This window comes from Equus caballus, chromosome 29 (assembly GCF_041296265.1).
Source record: "Equus caballus isolate H_3958 breed thoroughbred chromosome 29, TB-T2T, whole genome shotgun sequence".
Taxonomy (NCBI): Eukaryota; Metazoa; Chordata; class Mammalia; order Perissodactyla; family Equidae; genus Equus; species Equus caballus.
In genome coordinates this window covers 11,144,797-11,164,032 of record NC_091712.1, presented here as the reverse complement: position 1 = coordinate 11,164,032, position 19,236 = coordinate 11,144,797, and the positions used below count along the sequence as shown (strand labels likewise).

Below are 19,236 nucleotides of genomic sequence, written 5' to 3'. Positions count from 1 at the left end.
GCGCACCCTGTCTTCATTCCTGCTGGTCTCTCCCCACCCAAGAGTGACAATAAATGCCTGTTATCTAAGACGCTGCACTGGGGCGGGTGGTTACTTAGCATCATTGTGGCAACAGCTGACTAACATGTGTGCAGCCCCCAAGTGCAGGGGTGTTGGTGCCCCTCTGGCATCCTCCACTGGTGGGCGCTGGGAGACCTTCTCCCTGTAGATCGGCAATTCTGAGGGTGGTTCTCCTGGCTTCTCAGCAGGTCCAGGAGGCTGGAACCCAGGGCCAGGAGCTGGGATTTTCTTGAATGCAGCACACCATCTACTGGCCTTCCCTACCTCTGTCTGGCTCTCTTATCACATTTGCTCCCTGGGGTCGCCTCTCTAGAAGGCATCGTCTCAGCCCAGATTCCAGGGTGGAGCACTGAGGGCAGAGCCCCAGGAAGGGACTGTGCAGGTAGGCACCCTGCTCAGGGGCTGACAGGGCCCTGGACCCTAGAAGGTGAGGTGGTGATCCCCCCTTCATAGGTGACATCCCATTTACAGAGAATCTCGGTGGAGGGAGTGGGAGGGGAGCCTGGGTTTCCCGGTGATTTAGACAGCTGGGCAGGTGAGGGGCGGCATGGTGAAAGACTGTGGAAGGCAGCTGCAGAGCCTTGAAGACAGAGCATGGCATCCATGGGGGCCTGCCGTGAAGGCTGAACAGCTGCAGCTGCTCCCCTGGCATGGCCAGCGTGTGGCTGAGCCACGGGGTGGTAGCTGTGGGCCCTCACGGCCCTCCACATCGCGGTCAGTACCCATATGCAGTGAGGGCACCCGGAGCCTGGTCAGGGAGGTTCAGGCAGATGCCCCTGGAGTCCTGGGCTCTCTGAGCTCGAAGGGGCAGTCCCACTCCCTGACAGAGGACAGAGGCCCCTTACCTGGAAGCCAGAGGTCATGCCAGGCCTCCCAGGCCTTGTGTAAGCATCGTCCTCCTCACCTCGGCTGGTCTCCCCCCGCTCTTCTAGAATAATGACCAGGGTCAGATCCCAGCACAATGCCAGACAGAAATCCAGCAAACAGGTTAAACCCAGAGAACACGAACCATCAGGACCCAGGGAAACGGGGCAGGTGGACCCACAAGGACTGGCACAGGGTAGGTGGTGATCAGGGTTGGTGACACGGCTGTGCTGGCCCAGGCTCCCTACTGAGGTCCTGGCCCTCAGAGGGTGGTCTTCAGTGAGCGAGGTGGACGTGCAGCGTGGCTGGTCAGTGTGCAGAGAGGGTCAGCTGTCCTCTGGAGAACAGAGCTGACACCATGGAGCTCAGCCCCTCGAGTCAGCGGAGGCGACTGCAACCCCAGTGGTGGGGACCAGTAGCTCCAGCCACTGAGGCAGGGGCAGCTTCTCCAACTAGCTTGCTGGCCACAGGCAGGACCACAGCCCAGGAGTGGGGAGTCACATCCTGCCACTGGGGAACTCCCTGCCCGTGGCTCCCTGCGGCTGTTTGGGAGATGGTGCTGAGAGGCCGGTGGTCCACATGCCTGTTAGCAGGTATGTGGGATGGAGGCCCAGGGCCTGTGGGGGCCACCACTCAACCCACAGCCCCACACAGCTTCCGCCTCCCCGTCTTTACCTGGTCCCCCTGCCTCTGGGATCACCTTCCAGGAGCTACAGCCTCCCTCAGACTCCACCTCGAAGAGTCGGAGGCAAACACACTTCATTAAACTTATTGCTATGTCACTACCCACACAACACGCATTTCTCTGTAATTCAGCGTGTCTGGTGCCAGGAGTCATCACTGCATCCTCGGTTGTTCCCGGGATGCTGCAGACCCTCCACCGAGCTCTCCCGCAGGGCTGGGATGAGGTCCCAGAATCCTCCCCACAGGCAGCAGATGGCCCCCCCCAACATGACCTGGCTTGGCACAAAACTAGGGAGCCTGAACATGGGGGAAAAGTGCGGAATTAGCACAGAGCATGAGGACAAAGTCACAGACACCTGGGGAAATAACACATCCTCAGAGAGGGCTTAAGGGGTCAGACGATTTGGGCCCTTCAGAAAATGCCTCAAACCAAGTCTCGGGGCAGTGTCCTGCAAATAGCGCTGTCGGCCTCTTTTGGGGTGAAGATGGGGCTGTTCCAGCACCAGGCCCTCACCATGGGTTGTTGTCTGAAGCTGCATCCCGTCTACCCGCAGCTTGGAGGCTAAAACTACACACGCCAATCATCACTGAGTGTCACAGCCGGGCTCCACTGGGGTCATGGTGGCCGGTCTCCGTGGGGCTGTCCCCGGGGTCGGGTGGGCAGCTGCAGCTGGCTCTTCTCACTCTTGCAGGCTTGGCTTGCCTTGTGGCTGGTGGTGGTGGGATGACAGGGGGAGGAAAGATTGACCTATAATTAGGTAACATGAATGATAATAGAGTTCCCTATGGGACAGCTGCACTTCCTGAGGATTGATCCTCTGACACTCCTGCTGAGGCCCTTAGTCACCAAAGGACTCCTTTTGGTAAAGGCCAGGAGGAGCAGGTGTCCCTTTTCTTTGGAGCTGAACACCTTCAGTCTCTCATTTCTCTATCAAGCAGTTTGTTCAGACTTTACAAACACAATTATTTCCAATTTTAAAGCCAAATTAAAAAGGTCAGCCTTCCCCATTCGCTTCAAAGTTCCTCTAGGCTGCTCTGGCCTAGCAAATTCCTCCTAGGTTCCTCTTACCTAGGGTATGTACCAGTACCCCTTAAGACACCTAGTCTTAAGATCTTAACCAGATCATATTAGCTCTTGGACCATCAACATAAAATAAGGAGGTCTGGGTTTCAGGAGAACTCACCAGGGTCACCTGAAGAATGCAATGATCCGGGGAGCTGAATGGGCCCCTATTAGTACCAAATGCTGGTTCAGTGTAGATTTCAGGTGGTCACCGGTGGGTTTCTCTGAAATCCTGCCATGCCTATACCAGAAAATGTCAACAAAAATAATCCATAACCAATCCATAAATGAAGATTTGGGTGACTTCATTCTGAGCTAAAATGTGAGGACCATGGCCCAGGGTCTTTCTTCCCAGAGGAAGGAAGGGCACCAAAGAAGTGGGGTGTACAGAGCTGTTATATACCCCCAAACAGGATGTTTCACATATGATTGAAATGTCCCTTTTACAATGGTCACGAGACTGCTCTGTCAGCACAGCGATTAATGGACACAGCAGGTAGGTCTTCTGTCTCAGTGGACACAGCAGAATGGCAGGTCTGTTGTTTTGAGCCGTGTGGTCACAGGTGAGTTGGGTGGTCAAAGGTGAGCACAACAATCAGCTCCTAGCCTAAGGAAAGACACTTATCCTTAAGGAAATGCCAGTGTTGGGGGAAGTTGCACCTTTATCTTAAGGGCATTTGTTCTTGCCATAGGAAATGTTTAAAGCAGATATACAACTCATGCTTGATGGCCATGTCAGGCCAGGCCCCTTTGGAAAAAGAAAGTCAGGCCGAATTAGGTTTACGCCAAATGGCTTCCTCATATATTCCAATATATCCTATTGCTTGCCATTTCCATTTGTGGCTATTGAGTACTTGAAGGGCGGCATTGTGATTGGTTTTTATGGTTACTGATTTTTAATGTTACTGAGGTACTAGACTGTTAATTTTATTCAATTAGAATTAATTTTAATGTAAAAGGGCATTTGCTGCTCCATATTGGACAACACATCTCTAAGAAGTGACCTGGAGAGAAGTTGCACAAGTAGGGGGACCTACAACCCTCCCCTGGTGCCCAATGAGTGCTCTGTGTCTGTACCCCCTAGAGTAGATGGCATAGTTGGCAATAACAGGAACAGATGATTGAAAGTTATAAATGATTTGATGCTAGCCATTCCACACTTAGGAGTGGTAATCAGAGAAGACATCCTGAAGGAAATTCCATTGTAGGTGAATCCTGGCATATGAATATGAAACACATGGTAAAGGAGAAGGGGAGGAATGTGTTTCTAGACAGGGAAGAAATAATTTGAGAGGGAATTTACAAATTTAAAGAGGTCCCATGGTCTTGCCAACTGATGACCCATGCTCCCCCACGCCATCATAGGAGGGCCTGGTGCAATTTCAGTCCTCTGTGCCCAGAGGTATAAATTTGATTTAATTTGTTACACTCTTGTAATGTGATCATGGCCTTGGATTATGTAGCAAAGTGTCCTAATTTTTCATATATGCAAACTGAGATAGGGTGAAATAGGATGTCTACTTGACTTTAATAGCTCAGTGAAAATATGGGAGAAAGCATGGGTGGCAGGTCTGAATAATTTACACATTGGATGAAATATAGTTTTAATTGGATGAAGTTTACATTGTTAAATCTAGGTCATGGATGTTTCCAAAGTTGTTCTACTTTTCTACCTGTTTGAAAAATTTTATTTAAAAAAGTAAAACACATTCACATGTATTCTCCATTTTATTGACTTCCAGGGTACTTTACCAACAGAAGTGATGCCTTGACTGAGAATTCTAGTAAGTCTCAAGGAAGTCCTATCCCAGGGTGGGGCTTGCTCTTCATATCTTGATGCTGTGCCTCATCAAAGAGCACCTTGCACACAGGGTCTTGGCTGATGATGAAAGCTGGCCAGACCATGCCAAGGACTGCTGAGCACAGTGGGCAACAGCAGGAGCCCTGGGGCAATAGCAGGAGGTGGCTCAGCCCGACATTTGTCTCCCCAGACCTCCCCTCCTGGGCCATCGTCCTCATCTGCTTAGCAGGACTACTGGTGCTCATCACATGCCTGAACTGCTGTCTCCTAGTAAGCAGGGAAGTGTCGCTTGTCTTCTTACTATTGGGTTGTAAGAGCTCTTTGGATATTATAAATATACGTGCTTTGCTAAGGATCTGTTGTGCAGATAGTGTCTCCCATCGGCCAGCTGGTGTTCATAGCTCTTTTAGATCTTGAACCAGTTGTGAAATTGTCATCTGCCCAACTCTGAGTGACTGACTCCCCTGTCCCACATGTTTCCATCAACCCAAAGGATCATGTTCAAAAATAAATAATTCAGAAACATATTAACCCACCACAAATCCCTGATGGCCGGATTTTGCTCAAACACTCAAACAACAGATACTCATTCCTCAAGATCGGAAGTGATGCCACATCACCGTGTTCTCAGCTTAATTTCTCTTCTCCTGTCCTGCCATTCCTGCATTCTGTGGTCTATGATCTCAGTAATTCCCTTGGAGCCATGCAAAATATCTTACTGCTCATCATATCTGTCTAGTAAAATTTCAACCCCAGAAGATCCTGATTGTCTGCCATGCCTTAGCTGCTGCTGATCTTATGATGTTATGACAAAACAGGATTTTTTGGTACCAGTGTAAATGCAAAATCAGCTGCATCAACTGGGAAACATCCCTAATGCCTGGAAATTCTAATTTCTTTTATGTATTGGCATATTTACTCCTTGATTTTCCACAAAGCCTGTTTTCAATGTTCCACACATTTCTTTTTCCTTCATACATATTCAGGGTCCCTTAACTTGCCTGATATTTCACAGAGAAATTGCTCTCTTCTCCTTCCCTTTTGACATGAAGCAGTGAGTAAAGGTCATCTACCTTATGTGTTTCTGTGGTCTCACCTCCAAACACCTCCTCAGAAAACCCCATGCTCCCTCTGCCCTCACAATTCTATGGCTTCTTCCCTTATAAGGCCACATTGACTCCTTTCTTACTAGACCAATAGGGGCTTTTCATCATTCATCTGACATAATCATTCAGTGGGAAACTTTGATAAGCTTGGAGCTCCTTAGATATGTGAATCTTATGTTACAACTGTGAGCATTATAGTATCTCAATACAGATAATGCAGATGAGAAAATATACAACTTACAAATGAAGACTGTGCTCTAAATGGATTTGTAGATCCCAATTAAAAAGAAAAAGAATGTGAACTATTTCATTATTAATTTTTATATAGATTTCATGGACAAATGATAATAGCTTGGTTATAATGGGTTTAAATATACTATTAAAATTAGTTTCACCTGTTTATTTTTACATTTTTAAATGTGGTTACTAAAAAAAATTAAATTCCAGAAGACAGATTGAGAAATTCTACTGTTGCACAGCACTGTTCAAGCCATGAGAATAAAGCCCAGAGAAAGTGGTTAGGGATAATTTTTCCAAGGAAAGGAGTCAATCTGACCCACACAGCAAGATGCAGAAAACAGTCTCATATACACATACACACACAAACACACACACACACATAGAAAACAAGACCAAAATCATCATAGAGTTGCACCACTCTTCTCAAGTGGCAAGAGGTTGCACTCCTACATTGTCCTAAGTGGACGAACCTCAGGAAAGCAGCCAGGAGTCAAGAGAATTTACCAATCAAGAAGATCTAAAACCATAGAGTAAAGGTCAGGATCTTTTGAGAGGTTCCCAGCGGTGGATTCTGTTAGTGATTCAATACATTAGGGAGAACTTTGCAAGAAGCGTTGTTACAGAACTCACCTTTCCTTTCCTATGTAAAAATATACAAGTTGTGTAAAGAATAATAGCTCCTGCCAATCAATGAAAAGATGGTAGAACATGAATATCACTCTTGTAAATCACTCCTGGATTAGTGAGCCAGTCAGGGAACAGATGACAGTGGATTGAGCTGGACCTCATTAGACTGATTCTGACTTGATGACCATCCTATGGATTGTCTTGTGCCAGGACCTCTGAAACATGCTGCCCCAGCCACTCTTTTCCCACCAAGATCCACCAACCAGACCAGTCCTTCTGACAAATACCCTGGCTGGGCCCCTTCTGATCACACCTTGAGGACTCTCCCCAAATCCCACTCCGTCACGGCACTCTTCCACCTGCTACCGGCCAGGGAGACGTTCCCTCCAAGGCTCACACTTTGGGTGCCCAGCTCTGGGGATGGCACTTCTCCCTCAGGTGAAGAAAAGGATCAGAGAGCAGAACCTGTGGGCTTCAGCCATTAACACAAGGCCTGGGGTTTGCTGCCAGAGAGAAGAGAACCTGTAGTGGATGTGGGTCCCAGGGTTCAAGAAGCCCCCGTGATTCCTGGATAGAATCCCAGAAGATGATGCAGGACAGAGGAGGGATGCTTGGGTATGATTGTGCTTGGGAATGTCTGTATGGAGGCGGATGTACCATTGGTAATGCCTTCAACAGTGTTGTTCATTCATCGATCCGTCCTGTCTCAGGGAGTGCTGGCTACATCCATCCAGGCACTAGTGTCCTCTCTGAAGCAAACAGACAGCCTCAGAAGAACATTTGCATTTCATTTATAATGGATAGGTACAGTGCTTGTAATGTGCTGGATGTTGCAAGCGTTTAGAAACATTAACTCCATTAATACTCTCCGTATCCTCACAGATTAGGTATGCTTATCATTCTTGCCAACAACAGATGAAGAAAGTGAGGCACCGATGAGGTGAGTAACTTGCTCTCTACCAATATCTAGGAAGTGATTGAGCTGGAATTTGAACATAAGATGTGGCTCCATATTCTCTGCTTTTAACCATGTTCTTTGCTCTCTAAGACTTCACACCATGAAGACGTTGGCTCAGTGTATCCATTTACTTGTTACACCCAGTAGCCCCACTCTTTGATCTCTGTCTGAAAAAGATGCTATTTGCATCAAAATTGTTGCACATACACAACCAAAATGGCTTCTCCCATATCCCATGTCCAGGAAAATACATAGAGAACATTTCAAAACATTTCTTGCCCAGGCTGGGAGTGCTTCTGGGAAATCCCACTCTTCCTCTGAGAAGCCAAGGGCAGGCTTGGAGCTGGGTCTGAGGGGAAAGGTGAGCTCAGGAGTTCCCATGGGATTACAAAATGGATGGGAGGCCTCAGCAGGAACTGACTTCTGGATCCGGTGGTGTTTCAAGCTGGGTGCTAATTTTCTTGCTTTGGGTTTAGGGGTTGGTGCTGCATTCCAAGGAGAGGAGAGTCTCCCTGTGTTCTTGGGGAAACCAGACCCTTGAAAGTGAGGGAGTGAGGGTTTCCTTTCACAATGGAATTGGGAGGGGAAACATTGAGCCCAGAAGAGACAGTCATGTTCCTGAGGAAACAGGAAGAAGTTGCCTCTGTGTCCGCCAAGCAGAAAGCCCTCCCTCATGGACTCCCTTTATCCATATGAGACCAAGAAGAAGGACATCATGAGATGCCCTTGCAGGTGGGAGATCTGTGAAGGTGGAGATTGTGCCTGGGACGCTCTGGAAGGCTTCACAGAGGTGACATTTACTGTGAGGAGAGTGACAGATGAGAGGCATGCCTGCCTGTGCCTGGGAACAGTTTGAGCGTCAAGGAGAAGGCACCACTGGTGCAGAGACTCACAGGAAGAAGTGAGTGTGGCCAGAGAAGGGTAGAAATGTGGCGGTGTGGTGAGAAGGAGCCTGAGAAGGGAGAGGGCGGATAGGGGCATGGCAGGGTCAGGTGGTGGGAACTGGTAGACTGTGCTTTTTGTCATCAATCTCTGACGACATTGCTCCAAGAGCTTGCACCCAAAAAGTACGAATCCTTAACATCTCACAAATTCTGTGTGCCAGAAATGGGGCATGGCTCGGCTGGGTGCTTCTGCCTCAAGGTCTCTCTGAAGCAGGGGCTGTGACTCTATTGGGGCTCCACTCGGGGAGGGTTTGCTCCCATGTTCACTCACATGCGTGTTGCCGGGTTTTGTTTGGACTGAAAATCTGAGATCCTGCGTGTGTGTTGGCCAATCATTCTCTCTGTTCTCTCCTATGGAACCTCTTCATAGGGCAACTGAAAACATGCGCACTTGCTCCCCCAGTTCTAGAGATGTAAGACGCAGAGAGAGAGAGAGAGAAAGATGGAAACAGGAGGAGGGAAAAAGGGAGGGGGCTGGAGAAAATGAGTAAGAAGGAAGGGCCAGGCTTTTTATTCTTAACCCTGGGTTTCGTGCCATCCCATCACCTTGGCTGCATTCTGTTCAGAAGCCAGTTCGTGACCACTGTGTGGTTCCACAAGGACGCACACAGCAGAAGACAGTGAGCACAGGGAGCCATGGTGGAGGCTGCCCTCCACATAGGCTGACACAAGGGACTTGGGTCTGATTCTAAGTCAAACTGAGACCATGGAAGATTTCATGCCAGTGAATGGAAATATCTGAATTTCCCATAATTTCCACCTCTTAAAGGTGCAGACCTGGAAATGAGGCCCAGAGGGGCAGTGACTTTCTCAAGGTCACAGACCTGGAACCCAAGCCTGTTTTAAGGGGTACTCCACACTACATCCCACCCCTTCTTGTCATTCATTCATCTCTAAATGTGTGCATCAGACACATGGAAACCAGACCACAGGGGTTGCTGCTATTGTCTCTTCTACACCTGAGGACGTCCCGAGGGAGAAATTTCTGGCATCGTCCCCATCATGCAGGTTGGGTGATTGAGGAGGCCCTGGGAGGCACAATGGAGTTTCCAGGACACAGAGCTTGTAGAAAAAAGAGGTCGGAACTCAGCTGCATGTCCTCAAGCTGGAACCCTGGTTCCATCTCAAGGTCCTGTGTGGGGCACTGTGATGGGTATTAGTGTGCAGTTATGGGGAGGACATGGGGAAGGAGTGTGAGCAGCCAAGAACCCAGAGGGGTTTTGGGTGGGTGTGATTGAAGGAAGGGGCCAAGGTAAGGGAACCCTGAGGAAGTGACCTCACTTCCTTGGAGACAGGCCCCAACAGAACTTAGCAAACTGGTCTCCAGGCGACCACATTCTAGACATAGCCTCCTACTGAGCTCACTTGAGTGGAGACACTGAAGAGAAGAGGATGTTCTCCTGTTGTCTCCCGACTTGTCGGGGCTCTGGCTTCAGGAAAGCCAAGAAAAAGAGCCTTTTCAGTGACCATAGACACTGGCTTGGCCCTCACCTGCACTGCCTCTGGCCATTTGTCAGGAGGAGCCCTCAGGTAACACAGGGCAGGCCAAAGAGGTTAGCCCACAACTTGATGTCACCCCCACACCCCTTTGAGCCTCGTTGTGTGTCGGGCGGGGAGTGGAGTGAGGGACATCAGGGCTCAGCAGGGACCCACCCTGGGCAGGAGCCGTTTGCTCAGTGTTGGAAGCCTGGCAGTGTGTCATGTTCCCAGACTGGGTGGTGGCTAGCAGGATGGGAGAGTGGGTGCTGGGGACCAAGCTCCTCTACCCATAAGTTAGTCCCGAGCCATCCGGGTGTCATCTCATTCCCTCCCTGGCTGGAGGTCTATGCAGACGCTGCTGGGTACCTGATCTATGCTGGGGTTTCCTCCTGTGGCCAAGCCAAGGCAGGTCCCTCAGACCTTCTGGCCCAGCTCTCGGGCACTGTCTTTGCAGAGCTACACACAGGACGTGGTCGAAGAGCTGGTGGATGGCTTTGGGTACTCCGTCTCCCTGGACAGGGGGCAGCTGCACTGCGCCACCATCAATAACCAGGGCTGCTCTGAGGTGAGAGTGGACACAGAGGGGTCTTCCCACCCAGGACCCTGGGTTGACCAGGGCAGGCCCAGAATCCAAACTCAAACTGCCGTTCTCCTGGGACCCTAAAAGGGCTGTCCCACCTGAGTGTCCCACAGTCCCATTCCCAAAGGAATCTGGACTTCTGCTCCTCCCCACCAGATGCATAGGAGGGTAGGAGGGCACTCTTTGCATTTTCCGAGGAAGATTAGAGAAAACGTTGATGTCGTTGTCACTTCCCACTAGGCCCTGAGTATCTTTGAATTTTGCCTTTTTTGGAACATGGAACCTCGATCAAGAGGGTCTCCAAACTCCCTTTGATGTAAGAGAAATAACCATCAGCGTGTTTTTGAAGTCAAAGGGATTCTCAGAGCATGTCCCTGCCCTATGCACAGTTTCCAGACCGGGGAGGGGTGAGATGGCCACATAGCATTTCCCTCCAGGTCAGGGTCCAATGAAGCCTGAGGCAGTTTAGAGGGAATGTTCCTCAGCCCTCACTTGGGGCAGTACTCACTTCTGATCCGCAGGACCTAGAGAAGCCATTTGGCATGCCTAAACCTCTATTCTCCTCTCTAGAGAGGGGGTGTCTGTTGAGGATTCACTGGGCTGGTGCTCTTCACAGAGGGAGGTCTGTTCTCCCTCAGCGAGCAAATGGCCTCGAGGGAGGTGAATGTTGAATCCTTCTCCCTCCCAAAGTCAGATTGTACTTTGAAAGTGCAGAACCTTGCCGAGTGTGGGAGCCCCTGTCTCTCCTGTGGCACACGTCTGGGAGGGGCTAGGAGTTCCCGGGTGAGCTGCAGACCTCGAGCCTCCTGTTGGTTCACGGTGGTGCAACTGAGTCTATGTCCCTCCTCATCCCACCCAGCTTGAAGGTGAGTCCAATTTCTGTCTAACCGCGGCCTGCAGGATGCATGCCCTCCAGGCAGGCACGATGGACCACCTGTCAGAGTCCCTGGTACCAGCCTTCCCAGGTAGAGTCATCTGCAGTGATACCACATCCATGAGCCACTACTTGGTCTTCAGCTCATCCCACCGGGTCCTTGACCAGCTGTTTCCCAGGTGACTGCCCATCTCCTCCTCAGCACAGTGGTGACTCTGCCCACTGTCAGCTGAGTGTCTTGGGAATGTCATCACATCACTCTGAGCTTCGGTTGGCTCCTGTGGACAGTGTGGTGGGGGAGGATGAACTTACTAGGGTTCTCCCAGGGATGAATGGGATCAGCCATCCAGGTGCTTCCCTGCCGCCTGACTCTGAGAGGGCTGTGGGCCATGCTGGGGTTGTTGGTGATTATTTCTCTGTATCCCACGAAAAGTAGACTTCCTATACCATCACTGGCTTGTGGCCTTTCTGAGTTTGGAAAAGTACATGCAGAGCACCCTGTCAAGGAGTTTGAGATTCCATCCTGCTGGCCTTGGTGCTTGTCCTTGGTGTAGCCATTACAGATCTCTGGGGGAATGGGGTGTTCCTAGGACAACTCGTATATCTAGGATCGTTCTGGATGGAGTTCATTCAACATGGTATATGAAGCACCTACTCTGGCATGACATCTGGAGACACTGAGTGTAACTCACTGAATGAAGGAGACACCCTCCCTGGGCTTCAAGTCTAGTCTGAGTGTCTGACAGTCACATTTGGCCTTGGTCACAGGTCCTGTCCACCATCCATCCCGTGTGAAGCCCTCATACACTATGGGAGTTCTGGAAGCACCTTCTCCCCTTGTGAGTGGGATGATTCTCCACAGGACCAACTAAAAATGTGAGTGGCCTGATGGAATACTACTCAGCTGTAAAAAAAGACAAAATCGTCCCATTGACAACAACATGGATGGACCTTAAGGGTATTACGTTAAGCAAAGTAAGACAGAGAAAGAAAGACAAACTGTGTGGTTCCTCTCAGTTGTGGAAGATAAACAAACACACGGACAAAAAGAACAGATTAGTGATGACCAGGGGAAAGGGGAAGTGAGGTGGCCACAAAGGGTGAAGTGTGCACCTATAAGATGACTGACAAATAATAGTGTACAGCTGAACCGTCACAATGCTGTAAACTATCATAGCATCAATTCCACAAGTAATCCGAAAAGAAAAAGTGAGTGATCTTTGGGTCCAGAAGGAGGGCCTCCTGTCTCTGGATAACAGAGTAGGGGGAGAGGATGGAGGCTGTGGCTGTGGCAGGCCTGGCGGAACCCTGCATTTCACTCATCTTTAGATTCCTATGGGAGGGCTGAGTTCTGGTGGCTTCCACACCAGTAGGACAGGAGTCATAGAGAGCTGTGGATGGTCCCAGGGACCCTCAGAACGACAATGGAGGATGGACTGGCTTGTCCCCTACAGGCACATTCCTACCAGACTCCCAGCTCCTTCTGGCTCCCTTTCTCCACATCCACACCTTGTGACCACCACCACCAGGTCCAGAGCAGGAGGTGCCTGAGCAAGCGGCTCAAAGTTTCCATCCATCCTCAGTCCAGCTGCCCACGTGCATGGAGGGCTGGGTGGGGTTGGCTGTGTCCAGACCCTTTGGGAGAAGAGTGTCAGTGGGAAAAGGAGACTCCCACAGACTTTGTGTTCAACCTGCCGGATGAGCAGTCCTGCCACTGCTAGGATGGCCAGCCAGGGCTCAGGGCTGGGATTGGGCCCTCATCTGAAGGGGGAGTGTCTGGCACAGGGGTGCAGATGCTAACCAGGGTGCCTTGGGAGGGCAGTGTTTAAGGAAAGGCTGGGCCTCTGACTCTATGGCCCATCTGTCTCCCCACAGTCCTATCTATCTGATGCTGGGAAGCTGGCTGGACCAAGGGCAGGATTTCAGGGAGCCCCTGCAGTTTTCCTGTTGGATGTTGAGTCTGGCCACTGGTCACATCAGCTTTGGTGGCTCCGACTTGGAGGGCCATGCGTACCTTCTGCCGGGCCACATGGAGCCTCTCAAGACCATTGAGCCCGAGCAGAAAGGTGAGGGGACTGCAGTGTGGGAAGACTGTTCTGGGGTTCATGGGCTGGAATTTCCTTAAAGGCAGTGGAGTCTTTCCTGTCTTTGGAAAGGCACAGGAACTGTCAGGTGTGTGGGTGACACTTTCTCCTTATCCTGCTCCAGAGCCAGCTCCAAAGCTCCTGCCACATCCAGAGCCAGAGCCAGAGCCAGAGCCAGAACCAGCCCCTGGGCTAGAGCCAGCTCCAGCTCCAGCCCCACAACCTGTGGCAGAGCTGGAGCCAGTATCAACTGCATCGGACCCTACAGAGCTGGAGGAAGGGCCACCATTAACTGCAGCCCCAGTGCCAGCTCCTGAACTAGAGCCCACTGGACCCTGGGCTGTGACCACCGAAAACCAGCTGAGGGAGGATAAGCCGAACCTCTTGGACTTCCCTCCCAAGCTGGTGGCAGACCAGCTGGCAAGGATGGAGGCAGCGAGCATTGGGTCTTGCAGGGCAGAGGGGTCCTGCCTTCCTGTGCCATTAGCTGCCCCACACCTGCCATTCCCTGATCCAGAATGTGATGATCTGGGTCCATATTCCTGCTCCCCTGTTACCAACACTGTGACTTGGGCACTTTCTAAACCCCAAGCTCTGGCTGTCCCCATGTGCACAGCAGAACCAGACACTAAGGGCACCTGCTGCATGGGATGGCTGTGCCGATGAATGAGGTGGAACAGAGAGGAAGTTGGGCAGCGTCTGGCCCTTTGGTGTGGGAGGGAGCTCACTGAAGTTCTGCCAGGTCCTTGGGTCGATCACGCATGTGCCCAGAGGGCCTTCACATCCTCAGCACGTATCAGGCACATGATGTGTACTGACTCCAGTGGAGACAATCGCACAAAGCCTGCACTTCTCCCTGCCTCAGGGGAATGTGCATGGGAATGGGGAGTGGCACCCGAGTGGGACTGGGATGGGTGGAAGATGGCCCTTGGGGTGGGCCAATGAGGGCTGTGTTCCGGAGCTTGGAGGGAGTGAGACAGGGCTGGGAGCAAATGCCCTTCCTTCTGCACAGCACTGTGTCCTGGGCCATCTTGTGCTGGCACCTTCAGTGCACACAGAGAAAACCCAGGGAGTCCCACACACCTCAGAGATCACATCCTCTGCTTCCTGAGCTCCAGCTCTGTCCTCAACCAGCCTGTGGGGACTGTGGGGGACCGTGGATGCCGAGCTGGGGTGAGGCAGTGCTGGCAACACTCTGAATCTTCCTCAGGAGCTGTTCAAGAAATTAGTGCCTGCTCAGTGCCTGGGCCCCATCTGGTCCCAGCGAGACAACAGGGACCACGAGTACCTGGCACCCACCATCCGTGATACTGTGGCACACATGAACACCTTGGCCAACAGTGCCATCGCTACATGCTTCGGGGCCCCAGGCATGACAGCCCAGGAGAGGGCCAGGGTGGTGGAGCTGTGGATTCAGGTGGCTGAGGTAAGTCATGGAGGCCCTGTCTGGAGTCACAGGAATTGCCTCTTGTTTCTCAGCTCTCGAGATTGAAGTCTGTGGTCTAAGTCCCTGCACTGTCCCTAGACCCTCGTGCCAAGGCCACACTGACCTTGACTTGAGGTCCTGGTAGTGGCAAGCTCACTTCCTTCCTGTGCTCCTTACTTGTGTTCAGCTAAAAATCCTTTTGCCTGGCACTGTTACTTGTCGTGTCCCAGGTGTGCCCTCCCTGGGTTTCCTGGGCATATGTCCCATCCAGGACAGGCGAAGTCCATTAGGGCACAGAATCCAGAGCTGGTGAGCTCCAGCCCCCCCTCATAGCTCAATCTCTTCCCTTCCCCAGGGGTGCCGAGGCCTCAGAAACTTCTCCTCCTTCCACAGGATCCTTTCTGCTCTGCAGAGCCCTGCCATTAAGCATCTCAAAGAGACCTGGGGACAAGTTTCCAGGTGGGTAGGCTGCTCTCCATCCAAGCACCACGAGAGTAAGGTGGACCAGGCAGACGGCATTGGGTCGCCATGGCCCCCACAGTCAGCTGAGACCACCTGGGAAACAGTGAATGCCTGGGACACGGACTGATCCGGTTCCTGGGTCTGAGCCTCTAAGGGCCCTTAGGCCAGCGGTTCTGCCCAGGCATTCATTTCCTTCAATATCAGATCCTGACTTGAGCCCAGTTGGAGATTCTCAAGTGTTTCCTTTGCAGCAACAGAAATCTCCATCCAACTGAAACCAAGAGTGTTCAAAACAGATCTGTGTGGTAGAGATGGGAATGGAGGCCCCAGGTGACAACAGGAGGGGCCGCTCCCCAGTCCCATGGGGACCTCGGGGCTGACAGCAACCCAGTGAAATGCCTTATCCAGGCCCCAGGCTGTTTGGATCTTCTGGGATCTCAAACAAACGGGATTTGCCCTTCAACCATCCCATAGTCTTTCTATCTTTCTTTCCCCACTCCCCCAGGGAGAGTTCCTACACCTTTAAGAAGTGGTGGAGGGGAGAGCAGCACGTGAGCAGGAGACTGTTCCTGAAGGTAACCTGGGGCTGGAGATCTTGGAGGAGGGGTGAGGGAGGTGGCCGGGAACATCCTGAGGGCATCCTAGGAAGTGAAGCTATGGTAAGGCCATCCTGGGGTTCAGAGACCCCTGTCGGGGAGCCAGGATGGAGATGCCACACGGCCACCCCCAACACCCTCTGCCCTCTCCCTCCAAGTCCTAGTTTGACTGTTGTTGGGACACACTCTGGGAGTGCAGAGGTCGGGACCATGATCAGTGGTGGAGCTGGGCGATGGGTGAAGGCAGCAGGGACAGGGAATCTGGCTGGGAGGGAGAGTGGCATCTCCTCAGTGGGTTCTGGAGCAAGTCTCTGCCCCTGTGTGGGCCTCGGTCTCCTCCTCTGGGAAATGGAGGGAGATGACCCGGTGCAGGCCTCAAGGCGGGGTGATACCATCCAAGGGAGGACAGGAATGGGAGGATATATGCGCTGGCCCCTCCTCAAGAGGTGAGGGGAGAGCAGTGATGACAGTCAGATGACGCGGAGTCCTCAGGAGAGCGCTGGACGCAGGTGGAGTTCTCCTCACTCTTTCCTGATGAGGAAAGAGGCTCAGGGAGGCCTGGGCAGGCCCAAGGTCACACAAGAGTGAGTCCTGGAGCTGGGACTCGTCTAGAATCAGAACACCCTGGAGGCTGGAACACCATAGGCAGCAGGGGACTGGAGCCAGATGGCCAGGGTCTGAGGTCAGGGGCCTTGGGGAACATGTGAAGTGGAGCATGGCCTCTCTGACCCTGTCCTCGGCACTGACAGGAGGCAACCTCCGTGTTGGCCAGTGCACAGAGGGCCCACCATTGAGCCTGGGAGAGGCAGCGGCAGCAGGTGAGGGTGCCTGGGGGGGAGGTGTCCAGGAGTCAGAGGAGAGGGGCTCCCCCTCCCAGCTAGAGGCCTCCCTCAAGAGAGGATCCTTCCTCCTCCAGCGCATCTGCTGTGGCCACCGAGCCTGAAGTGCCCGCCTTGGCAGTGAGCAGGAGGAGGCCTGGAAGGGCTGGGAGCAGGATGGTTTTGGGGTGGGGAGGGGCACGGGCCACACCCCCTGGGATTGGCCAACAGCCAGCCCTTGGACGTGACTGGGGGATTTTGTTGTTCCTGGAGAGGAGGGGAGGAGGGAATTGTGTGTGGTGGGGGCTTCTGAGGGTCCTAGGCTACTGTATGTGGGAGCCTGTGGTGTGCAGGGGGCTGGGGTGAAGGATTTCAGGGGAGGGTTCATGGGGGGCACCTGAGTGCTGAAACTCATCACCATTGATGGAGCAGGGTGTCATCCCCTCCCTTGAGATGATATTCAGTTACCTGTAGCTACTGCATGATGAGATGGATTATTATGTGGAGGTGAGTGAATCTGGAGGTGGGCCTTGGGATCAGTCTCCTGAGGTCTTGCTAGGAGAGAGTCCTGCCTGAGCCCTGAGCTCTCACACTTGGAAAGGTCCTCTCTGCAGAGCCTCCCAGACTCCTGTGGAAGCCAGGACATCAGGCCCATCTCAGCAACGAGTGATGGGAGGCTCTGCCTTAGCTGCCATCCAGGCTCCCTGGGTTGCTGAGGCTCAGATCTGCCTGGCTGTGTGGCCACAGGAGGGGGTGTCTGAGCTGGACTCAGCCTCTCCCTCTGGCCCTGCCCATGAGGGAAGAGAATTTGGGCCCCTCCAAGTCAGGAAGCACATCAGTGGCTGAGCTGTCCCTTCCTGCCTGAGGCCTCAGTCTCCCCATGTGTCATTAAAGAGGGTTGGATTACAAGGTCTCAGCTCCTCTGACCCCAGGTCTGGAGCCCAGAGCCTGGCCCAGGTCCAAGTCCGGTCTCTGGAAGGGCCTGCCCACTGGCACCAGTGCAACACTGGAAGAGGTGGGATCAGGGCTAGTTCTGGGCTAAGGGGGCTGTTTCTGATGGACTTTGGTTGTCTGCCTTCCAGGGGAATGTGCTCAGCTGTCGGAATGAGGTAAGGAGCTGACGCCTCACTGTGGTGAGAGTGGGTGTGTGGGAATCAGAGAGCCCCCCTTTCATAAGAAACCCTCTAGCCCAATCCCTGGGTTCGGACATTTATTTGCAGAGTTTGATATACAGAGCTGGGGATCCTATGGCGTTGGTGGGTGGGGGAAGGGCTGGCATCAAGGACCCCTTAGTGGTAGAGGATCTATTTCGGGCCAACTGTGAGAACAGGCACGTCCTGACTGGAATTGCAGGGAAGGAAGGTTCCCAAGTTGGCAAACTCCCCAGACTGGCTCCTTGCTCCCCTCCTCATCCCCGCCAAGAGCCCTTCAGGGTCCCCCACCCAGGCCATGTCTCCATCCTGTCCTTCCTCTGTCCCAGGAATTCAAATTCATCAAGGACATCAAGCTGGTCCAGAAGGCTGCAAATCTGTACACCGTGCAGCCCGACGAGCACTTTGGGGCCTGGTTCCAGGCCATGGAGCCCCTGAGCAAGGAAGCGAGGTGAGGCGGGGCAGGAGTTGGGTGAGGGCAGGGCAGACTGCCTCTGCAGACCAGCTCCAGTGTCCATGGGCGTGGCTCTATGGTCAGTCTCAGATCTGGCTGCATGGGGAGCCCTGGGGCCCTGGGACTCCAGGTGCTGGGAGGCTCTGGGAGGCACAGCTGAGGTGTGGCTCCTGGGAGCCCACAGCTCCACTCTGTCCTGTAGCTACAGCCTGTCCTGTCAGCTGGAGTCCCGATACCAGTGGACCAGAAAAATTCGACTCTTCTTCAAAGACAAGAAGAGCCGTGCATCTTCCTGCCCAGGGCTGAGTGAGTGTCTGGACTGGCAGTGGCTGAATCCAGGGGCTCAGTACAGATTCAGGCCAAGTCTGGGCCAGGGGAGTCGGACAGCTGTGGTGCTGGGGCCCCAGCTCCACTGCTGAGCAGTCCTGTCATGGGCGATTCCCCTCTCATTTCTGGGACTGGTTTGTTCCTCTGTGAAGTGGGTGATACTAAATATCAGCCCCTGTGTCAGGGACAAATGGGGTGCTATTGGCTGACTAAGAACTCATCACTGGGGCTGGAGCACAGGGTACAGTGGGTGCAGGGAGGGGGGAGAGTATGCTGTGATACTGGGGGAGGCCCCCTAGGAAATTCCTCTCTCTATCCAGACACCAGGTCCCCAAAAAAGAGCCCAGCGGTGATGGCAGATAATGCTCCTGAGACCAGCTGAACCACAGAAGGGACACAGCGGGGACACTCAAGTGCACGGGGCCACGTCTCAGATGCTGACATGAATGATAACATTGTGATCCATTCCCTGGGGTCCGCTGAAGGCCACAAGGGAGTGGACGACTCCCCCCACCATCTCCCTCACACATTTTCCCAAGCGCCTGTTTCCCTCTTTGGAGGGGCCATGTTTTTGTTGTCAATGATAAATGCTAAGTTTGGGTATTTTATTAAATTTCTGTTTTGTTCTCAGCCTGGGA

General features: G+C 52.6%; 1 protein-coding gene across 1 annotated transcript; it reads left to right on the top strand.

Moving 5' to 3' along the window:
- Positions 1–9,713: 9,713 nt before the first annotated feature.
- On the top strand, positions 9,714–19,228 carry LOC102150158 (ral guanine nucleotide dissociation stimulator). Its single transcript, XM_070254845.1, has 12 exons — positions 9,714–9,877; positions 10,281–10,391; positions 11,266–11,459; positions 12,049–12,156; positions 13,156–13,346; positions 13,489–14,790; positions 15,184–15,249; positions 15,758–15,827; positions 17,749–17,775; positions 18,147–18,268; positions 18,474–18,577; positions 18,919–19,228. The coding sequence occupies exons 1-6, from the start codon at positions 9,740–9,742 to the stop codon at positions 14,028–14,030; spliced, it is 1,284 nt and encodes a 427-aa protein (XP_070110946.1). The 5' UTR covers positions 9,714–9,739; the 3' UTR covers positions 14,031–14,790; positions 15,184–15,249; positions 15,758–15,827; positions 17,749–17,775; positions 18,147–18,268; positions 18,474–18,577; positions 18,919–19,228.
- Positions 19,229–19,236: the final 8 nt, after the last annotated feature.